Below are 9,352 nucleotides of genomic sequence, written 5' to 3'. Positions count from 1 at the left end.
TTTTACCATTAAGACAAACATCCATACATTTACAGTTACATTTATTCATTTAGCAAATGCTTTTTCCAGTGTATCTTACAAGTATTATTAATATTTACATTATTCAGGAATTATATTAAGCCAGATGCAACTGCAGAAATAAATGCACACAATACAGTTCACATTAGTTTGTTAAAGGGCAGTTATATGTGCCCTTAAATCTATTTGTAGTATTCCTTTAATCTGGCATTAAGGCTGCTTTTGACTTTTGATTTATTTGCTTTTGGTTGTTGCTTGAATGCACAGCCCACTGCAATGAAAACAATATGTATATTAAGATTTATTAATGGACATTTAAATAAAATAAATTGTGCATGCTTTGTTGATTTAGTCATATTTACTTTACTAATTTGTTTAAAATCATCAAAGAAAAAAACTCACGTTGCATTCGAATTCTTCACAAAGGCACAAAGTGGACTACGCTCCTCCAACTGTTTTTTAAGGCCATTTATTTGTTCAGTCCACTTTAATTTGACAGCATTAAAATTACCTGAGAGAAAGAGAGATATTAAACTTTCTTAATAAACTTTCTTGTTTCAGGAGAGGGTCAACTGTTTTTTTCATACCTTCATTGTCACTTTTGTCCTTCACAATGACTGTGATTTCGTCATTTAATGTGACCTGTGGAGCGTCAAAACAAAAGCAGATAAGAAATGGGAACAGCTTCTGATTTTGCGGCTCTATCCCATCCCTGTTTTAAACATTCCCCGACTGCCTATTTGCCACAAAACCAGACTTACCCGTTTATAACAACCATTTTAATTAACATCACAATCAAAAGCTACAAATTGCAACTGAACTGGCCCTCCCGGCTAAGCCTGGTTTCACATTCTCCATTTAAACAACATGGAGTTGTTGGTTCATTGATTTCTCGCTTACTGGGAGATTAGCTTAGTGTAGGATTTTGTACATTATACCGAATATTATTAACATTAACATTATGTCTTTTTTAAAAGGGTATAGCCATAGTGACTTTTTTTCTGAATTATCTTGCCTTAAATTTACTTATGTTGGCACCTGTTAGTAAACCAACTGAATTGGTTGTGCTCTTAGTTGTTAAACCTGTTAATCCAATGAGCTTTTATGTCAGTCTCCTGAACAACCCTTAACAAACAACATGCAAATATTGATTTAACTCTACAATGTCTAATTCAGAAGCATCACTGAGAGTAAGAGCATAAGGTAACACTATATCTTCCTGTCATGCTGCTATTCATACATCTGATAAAATGACCTGTCAGTTGGGTAAAAGTTACTTACCAACAAAATGGCTAAACAAGTTAAACTTGACAAAAGATCTAATCATTGCATAAGTCAAGAGAGGGTTCCTTACAGACTCTTACTGTATAGTCAACGGTGGATCTGAATACACCTAGTACTGTTATTCAAGATCTTCACTACTTACCACTAAATCCTGACATAGTTTAGCTTCTTTGGCCATATTTTCTTGATCCGAAGTTAATAATTTCACCTCATCCTGAAGGCCCTTGACCTCAGTCAAAGAGATCTCCAACTGCATCTGCATGTTTTGAAGTTCTATGTCTAAATTTTTTATATCCAATTCTGATTTCTTCTCTTTTAACTCCGAAACCTCAAGATCAGCTTTTAGATTTGTTGTTAATTGATTTTGCATGCGCGTGAATCCAAACACGCTCAGACCCACAGCTGATAATAAACACAACATCAGCAATGAGCAGCATGATCTTCTCTCCATGCCTGTGTAGTTGTACTTCCAAGATCTGCAGAGCTTTTAAAAATCAACTTATAGGCCTATACACACATACAGTATATACGCCTATATGTTTATATATCTTCTTGCAGACAGTCCAAAGTTTTATCAATCTGTAAATATTTGTTGTATGAACAGTGTAGATGTAAGATCTGTAAAAAATACAACAGAGGAATATGAATTTTATTTTTTCAAAACAAGAACTGTAGATAAGCAATAAATGCATGACTATAAAGTGAAATAAAGTAATATAATATAAGATTTATAAAAATGCATACAGTATGCATGTATAACCTACCTACAGTACAATACAATATGTTACACTAGATTTGCAAATAAGGCTAAACTTCCTGGTGTCCTGATATCAATGATGAATGAAAAACTTACAGCCTAATGGTTTGTCTGATAAGTATTTGACAAAAAAAAAAAAACGTATAAACACAGCAAACGCTTTTAACATTTTCAAGACTAAATCAACAACATGTCATAGGTTAGTAAAATGAATCAACTCACCTTTATCAAGTTACTTGCATGCACTCGCTGAAAAGTGTCTTGATATTATTAACAAACAAATGAAAAAACACAATATTTAAATCTGTATCACCAAAGAACATTAAAAGATTAGATATAGAGTAGTGTGGCTATGTCTTTCTCTTGTACTGCTTTAATCTTTTGTCCTTTTCCTCTCTACCAGTCTGACAAGTTAAGCAGGGCATGGCTATGGGTTGTACTTGAAGTATTGCACATTCAAATGCAATTTTGAAATGTATAATGCAATGATAAGAAGTTTATGGTAAGTTTTTCATGCAATAGTTTAGCTTACTCTGAGAATTAAAATGTCAGGGAGTAACCACCAATAGCTTTATAAATCTTTATTGAAGTGTTCATGGAAAGATGTGTTTTAATAGATGAACTGATCGGGAAGCAGCACGGTTACACCATTGGAATGATTATGAGGTTTAACTTCCTCTTTTTCCCTGCATGTGTGCTTAAACACTTTACGGGTTTCTATCCAGGAAAACTTTAATTCTTCTAATCTGTTGGTCAGATTTAAGCACAGTTTTCTGTGTGCCACTCCATTTGAATTTGAATTAAACAAACATATTAAGTGATACAATGTAGTTAATTAGTAGCCTTATTTTTTTTTAGGTTTAATTAAACAGAATTTATGTTAATACATTTATTTTTATACAATTTAATTAAACGTGGCCCCCCTCTTATCACCAGTGTAAGTCAGGGTGGCTGTCATCTCTAGCTGGTGATCACAAGAAACTGAAAATATTTGGCTGAGACATTTATTAAATCTAAAAAGCATATTTAGAATACCAAATTTAAAAAAGTCATTACATATAAAAATAAATAAACAAAATCATAATGTAGTTTGTTTTTTATCCTAATCAGATATTTTAAACATTCTCTTCTTGTAATGTTTACTCTTGATAACAGTATAAAAATACATTCAGCCATTCATCTAGACAGGGTGGTGGCAAACTCTCCGCCCTGTTAAGGTGGGACAGCCCTAAATACTAAATCTTGATTATTGAGTCACTGGCAGTGCCCCACTTTTAAATCTCCAAAGAGCATCATCATAAACAAACCCATACAGTTACAGTCTTCTGGAGTGATGTTGGGAAACATGAAGGGTTTTTGTAAGGAAACTTTTATATTTCAAACTTTTTAATCTACACTCAACAAACTACACAACAAATATTGGGTTGTTTTTAACCCAGGGCTGGGTAACTATAGGACAGAACACATTTCTGGGTTAAAATGTCCCAAATAATGGGTTGTTTCAACATGGTTGATTAACAATAACCAAGCAGTTGGGTTAAGACAACCAATAAATTTGGGTCATTTTAACCCAGAAATGTGTTCTGTCCTATAGTTACCCAGCCCTGGGTTAAATATTTTTTTAGAGTTTAGAAGTGTGCGTATGTTCACAAGAGAGTTAAGGTCAGGCTGGACCTAGATACAAAATGATACAAGAACCCTTAGTTTCACCTCGGAATAACTTGAATAACTGGATTTGTTTTAAAGGATAGATGTGCGTTTTGGAGCTTAAAAATGGGGCACTTCAATGCTATTATAAAGCTGAAAAGAGACAGGATGTTATTTAATATAACTTGGCTGAAAGAAGAAAGTCATATACACCTCACCTCGTATGGCTTGAGGATGAGTAAACTATAGGCTAATTTTCATTTTGGGGTCAACTATTCCTTAAAGGAGTTAAAAAGAAAGAAGATACTTGTCTACCCACACAGTCATATGCATTTGAATGCTCATTTATAATGGGCTCTTAATCAATATAAGCAAACCTAGTTTGCTATAGAAACTCTATGCGACTGACAAAGACTTCTTTGTGAGAAATACTTTCAGGCAACTATGTTGGATGTTATAAACTTTGTGAAATATTTTCATCTTATTTTTCCAATCAATTTTCCTTATTTTAATGTTCACTGTAGTTTATAGAATTAGCAAGAGTCATTAAATACATCTAAATTGGTTACAATGTTACCCCTGATCTCAGCAGTTACTCAAGGTAATTACATATTGACAGTGGAACATAATGATGGAGATTTAATTATTTTTGTGCTGTAATTATGCAATTTTAGTTTTGTGATATAGGCTGTATTTTCTATATGGGAGCGCACATTTGTTTGTGCATTTGTTTCACTGTTGTAGTGCCACCTGTTGCTCGACTAAAAGAACTGCAACATAAAGCACAGAGTTAAGGTTAAAAGTAAATAATGTGGAGCATTCTTTATTATTTTATAGCATCCCAAGAAAACTGTCTTCCCATTGCAAGAAAAGAAAAAATTCACAGGGTTAGTTAGTTTTAGGACATATTCTTCACTTCTAAAACACAGCACAATTTAATGGCTAATGTAGAATACAAGTAAAAACAAAACAGAAAATTAATACAGTGAATAATACATTAGGTCATTAATTTATACTATCTTAGGGTAAAATAGCGGACTCCACCAAAGGTTTTTAAGCAACTTAACACCCCAGACGTTGTTCTATTGACAAGCGCATGAGGGCGCTTTGGAAACTCAAAATTGTTTCCACCGGTTTGTCAGTGCAGTATTTGTCCCGCCTTTCTTTCCTTCATCGTGATTGGACGGCTGGATTAAAAGGTACCACCGATCACAACGTTTTGATAAAAACAAACATTATGAGCTGAATAACAATTGTTTTAAAAGTATCTTACAAAGTAACGTTTTAAAATGTAAGAATCAAAATTAACATGTATATCTGTTTTGGAATATAATTTATGTTTTAAAAAAATCTATGTTTTTTGCCAATGGGGGCTTGATCTCTGCAAGCTGCTCTACTACGTATGACCCTATCTTCTCTTAAACCAGGGCAGCACTAATCTATGCAAACATCTCATGGTATATGGGTCTGATATAAATTCATAAGTATTTATAATATAGATAGTATTATCTTTCATTTTAGTTACGAACAAAGCGTTTTAATATTGACCTAGTTTTCTTTTTGCTTTGTCTTTTTTGTTTTGAAGATATGGGAGTGTTGCTTCAGCTCATACAATACACTATAGCCTAACATTTATATTCAAACAAACGTTTGAGTAAGCTCAGTAATGACAACCCTGACCTGGAAATTAATATCGGTTTGACCCTTTATTATGAAAAACAAACAAAAATAAAAACTGTATGGATAATACTCTTTAATTGTGACATCACAAAAAGCCATTATAGTCTAATCTATATTACCTACTGTCACTGGGGTAATGCCTTTTTAAAAACTGCTCCGACCTTTGTATTCCTCAGGAATATGTTGGTGCCTCATTGGCATATTGGACTTTTTAATGTGCACCATCCCAGTGACAGCTTTTGTACCATTTTATCAGACAGTGTAGAAAAGCATCTGCAATCTAACAAATAGGCCTAAGCTGGATAATAACAAAATATTGGTTAGCAATATTACTAAATGTGGCAATTCAAAGATTACTTAATGTGAATGACCTTAAGATTTTGGGAAGTGTTGATAGATATTAAAATCGTATGGTTCAAAATATTTCTCAGAAGTCCATATTGAAATTGCCACTAATCTTGCTTTGTTTAACAGCCAGAAGAATATACCTCATTTTTTTAATTAATGTAGTTTCTCAACTAAGTATGATGCATAACATTATTCCCAGAAAAACTGAGACATGGGAGTTTTCTTTCATGCACTATTGGGCAGTGCAATGAGCAATCAAATTTGAATTAGATAAAAAGCATGAATGTTTTGAAAGAGGTTTGTGCTGGTGAAGATAAGCAGGAGCTGTAATCCATGAACCATGATCCATTTACGCATTTTCTGCCTATAAATCTCTATTGAGAACCGATATGATAAATTTCTGTGCTGTGTGCCATGCAGTTTGTTTTGAGTCAGCCTTAAATACTCCCCAAACAAACTCAGCAACTGTTTCTTACACTAAAATGCTGCAGACCAGCTGGTGAACCCTGACAAAATGTTTTATGAGTTTTTAAATGTATAAATATGCAGAAATTTAAAATTAAATTTAAAAACATTACATTATCATAACATATAAGTTAAGTATGTGGAAATTCTACATGGTAGAAATGATATATCATATATGGAATGAAACATGCAAAATCAGTCTCCTCATGTAGATTTTTTATTAAACATTTGGCGTATTTATGTTACAAGATTTATAGTATTTCAGATATAAGGGAAAAATAGTCTTTTTGTTTGCCTATTTTATACTGAGGCTTTCATTCAGATGCTATTACCTATTTATTTTGACATTAAAAGCTAAACTAATTTTGAATATTATTCCAAATACATAAAACATAAACGAAAAATGACAAATCAAAAGTTCTTTCTTTTTATTCCATTTTATTTATTGGTTATTTATTTTGGCTTACACAATTTTACAGCGTTTTTTATGTTTAAATGTATCCTTTATAAGGATTGTAAAATAATCATCTTCCCTTCTTTCTGCCTTAAAGAAAAATATCCAAATAGAAAATGTATGCCTTTAGTAAACTGTAATGAACTTGCTCAGATATTCCTGTTATGACTATCTACTGTTGATGTTTAATGTAATGCCACTGCAGGAATTTATATCAATAAAAGACGACCTTGTCTCTCTTTTTCAAACTCTGCCATACCCACCCATGATCACAACCCCACCCCACCCCTCCCATTCCCATTCCATCCCTTTAAATCTGGATTGGAGCTCTGTGGTCCCTCAAAGTTTCCATCAGACCTGAAGGCAACAGTGCACATTTTAAAAGAAGAACTAGAAAGGAAATAATTCATGATGGTTTGGAAAAGCACACTTGTTGCTATTTTGATTCTTCAGCTAATTACCTGGGGAGGTATGTGCTTCTTTTACGAATTTTTACTCTATTTATCATGATTATTTGGCAACCATATGAAAGATGCCATAAGATATTTAGATATTTAATGCTACATGTTTATTCTCAGATTTTAACATTTACCTCCTAAGACCCGAGCTTTGGTTTGTCTTTTTTACAGATTTCTACCAGCTATTTTGGGGTTAGGAGGACCCAATAAATATAATAACCAAATATTTTTTTAAGATCATGAAGCAGTGTATTTGTCCATGTTTGTGTGCAACAGGTTCCAGTTACACAGAATTAAGTATTATGGTGCAAACAACAACAAAAAAAATATTTAGAAGGTTAAGGGCCTTTCCAAATTACAAATTTTATCTTTTCATTTAACAATACTTATATCATCATTGTAAAATAATGCATTAAAAATAGAGATATTATATAATACCGATATAAAACATTTCCACTGATACAGATAGCCGATTATTCAGACTGATATCTGTCGATACTGATAGTTTGGCGGTTATATTAACCTGCATTAACAAATTCTGAAGATTACATTTTCTGAATGTTGTTTATAATGACATATTGAACATTAAACTAGTGATGTTTCTTTGCATTTTTTAATCACAGAGCTCTAAAATTTTTATACACAAATTCATTGCATTTTCCTCTTTTGATTGACAGGATATTATATATATTTCTCTCCCTTAATATAGGTGGACAGGACATTGACCCTGATGCACTTTTAAAATTAAGTTTTCCTCCAGCCAAACCTACGCTCAGTAACCTTTATGCAGTTTGTCTTCATGGCAACGGCCGTGCCAGATACCCTGCAAGCTGTTTTCCTTCTTCAAGTTATGCTTATGCTCATCGAGCCGGAAATGCAGTAAACAGATTAGAGGCATGGTTTGGTCAGTGCTGCTATGGGGGCGTGGCCACAGGCAAAGGACAGATCCTTTGCTGTGCCGAACAGGCGGTGAGTACACAGAAAAAAAAGTGATAAACAGAGCTATATGTGAATATTCCTAGCTGATTAATTTTTTGTTGTCATTGCAGTGGAAAACTTCCCTTTCCCAGTTCTGTATCGATGAGTTCTCAATCATGACCGTAGCACATGAATGCTGTGACGTGAAAGGGGAAGACAGGTGGAATTGCTTTAACAAACAGGCTGCTAATCCCTCCTACCAGCCCCTTCCTGATTTCAATGCCCCAATGATACCACCTGACAGGATTTTCAATTGGGACCCTAATACCTGTTAAAGGTCTGGTTGCTAAATGAATATTGTGATTTAGAAGTATATTTCATATGAAAACCTGATCATTTTTATTTACTACAGCAGCATACATTTGAAAAGTTTTACCATATTAATTCCTTGCTTCTCTAGAGTAAAATATTTTTAAAATGTCATGCTTTGTGTTTTAGAACAGGTGAAATAAATTCTGTTTATCAACATGTTTACATTTTAAATGTATAATTGTGTGTCATTTAAAAATATGCAATTTTGTGACAAAAACTTCTGAGTGTCATTTTTTACTCAGTAAAAGTTTTGCAATGAATTATTGGACATTCAAAATTATTTTTGAATAAACCAATGCAGATCAGCTAATGATTCTTTTCTGATTTCTGTAATGCAGATGTTGGAATTCTGGGAGAAAATCATTAGTGAACATATGAGGAGTGTATCTAAAGCAAAGTCTTATTAAGGATTGATATTTATATATATATATATAAGGTGCTTCATTTAAATATATATATATATATATATATTAAACAAATTCACAGAGGTCATGTCTGTTTCATTTTTACCATTTACAAAAACATACTGTTTCATAATGCACTCCATAACAAAATGTATAGCAGTATAACTGTGCAATAAATAGTTTAGTAAACATAAATGCAGGTATTTTTCAACAACATACTGTGTAAAATCCATTTTGTTACACATTAGTATTCATTCAATTTACATAGATTTATATATATATATATATATATATATATATATATATATATATATATATATATATATATATATATATATATATATATATATATATATTTATATATATACACTGTAAAAAAATTCCGTAGAAATTGCAGCTGGGTTGACGGTAATTTACCGTAGATTTACATTTATGTTATTTACTGGCAAGAGTTTGTTCAAAGTTAAATGAACATTAAACATTTACAAGTCTTTGTCTTTACAGAGTAAAACTAAAAAAACAGTATCAAGCAAAACATTCTGGAAAA

General features: G+C 32.4%; 2 protein-coding genes across 2 annotated transcripts; one reads left to right on the top strand and one right to left on the bottom strand.

The window, feature by feature from the left end:
* Positions 1-24: 24 nt before the first annotated feature.
* Positions 25-2,436, bottom strand: LOC135777926 (uncharacterized). The gene is made up of 5 exons (XM_065288218.2): positions 2,282-2,436; positions 1,445-1,920; positions 606-660; positions 421-529; positions 25-289 (listed from the first exon to the last, which is right to left on the bottom strand). The coding sequence occupies exons 2-5, from the start codon at positions 1,751-1,753 to the stop codon at positions 253-255; spliced, it is 510 nt and encodes a 169-aa protein (XP_065144290.1). The 5' UTR covers positions 1,754-1,920; positions 2,282-2,436; the 3' UTR covers positions 25-252.
* A 4,548-nt stretch (positions 2,437-6,984) lies between these two features.
* On the top strand, positions 6,985-8,797 carry ecm1a (extracellular matrix protein 1a). The gene is made up of 3 exons (XM_065282251.1): positions 6,985-7,122; positions 7,821-8,080; positions 8,161-8,797. The coding sequence occupies exons 1-3, from the start codon at positions 7,062-7,064 to the stop codon at positions 8,362-8,364; spliced, it is 525 nt and encodes a 174-aa protein (XP_065138323.1). The 5' UTR covers positions 6,985-7,061; the 3' UTR covers positions 8,365-8,797.
* The last annotated feature ends 555 nt before the right edge of the window (positions 8,798-9,352 follow it).

The sequence above is a fragment of the Paramisgurnus dabryanus genome, chromosome 19 (genome assembly GCF_030506205.2).
Source record: "Paramisgurnus dabryanus chromosome 19, PD_genome_1.1, whole genome shotgun sequence".
Classification (NCBI taxonomy): Eukaryota; Metazoa; Chordata; class Actinopteri; order Cypriniformes; family Cobitidae; genus Paramisgurnus; species Paramisgurnus dabryanus.
The sequence above is the reverse complement of the archived record's forward strand: the minus strand, read 5'-3'. Positions and strand labels throughout refer to the sequence as shown.

Coding starts and splice junctions, on each gene's coding strand:
- ecm1a (XM_065282251.1), top strand. CDS start 7,062: ATGATGGTTTGGAAAAGCACACTTGTTGCTATTTTGATTCTTCAGCTA. Junction 7,123..7,820: donor TCAGCTAATTACCTGGGGAG/GTATGTGCTTCT, acceptor CCCTTAATATAG/GTGGACAGGACATTGACCCT. Junction 8,081..8,160: donor TTTGCTGTGCCGAACAGGCG/GTGAGTACACAG, acceptor TTGTCATTGCAG/TGGAAAACTTCCCTTTCCCA.
- LOC135777926 (XM_065288218.2), bottom strand. CDS start 1,753: ATGGAGAGAAGATCATGCTGCTCATTGCTGATGTTGTGTTTATTATCA. Junction 661..1,444: donor AACTATGTCAGGATTTAGTG/GTAAGTAGTGAA, acceptor GACGCTCCACAG/GTCACATTAAATGACGAAAT. Junction 530..605: donor GGACAAAAGTGACAATGAAG/GTATGAAAAAAA, acceptor TCTTTCTCTCAG/GTAATTTTAATGCTGTCAAA.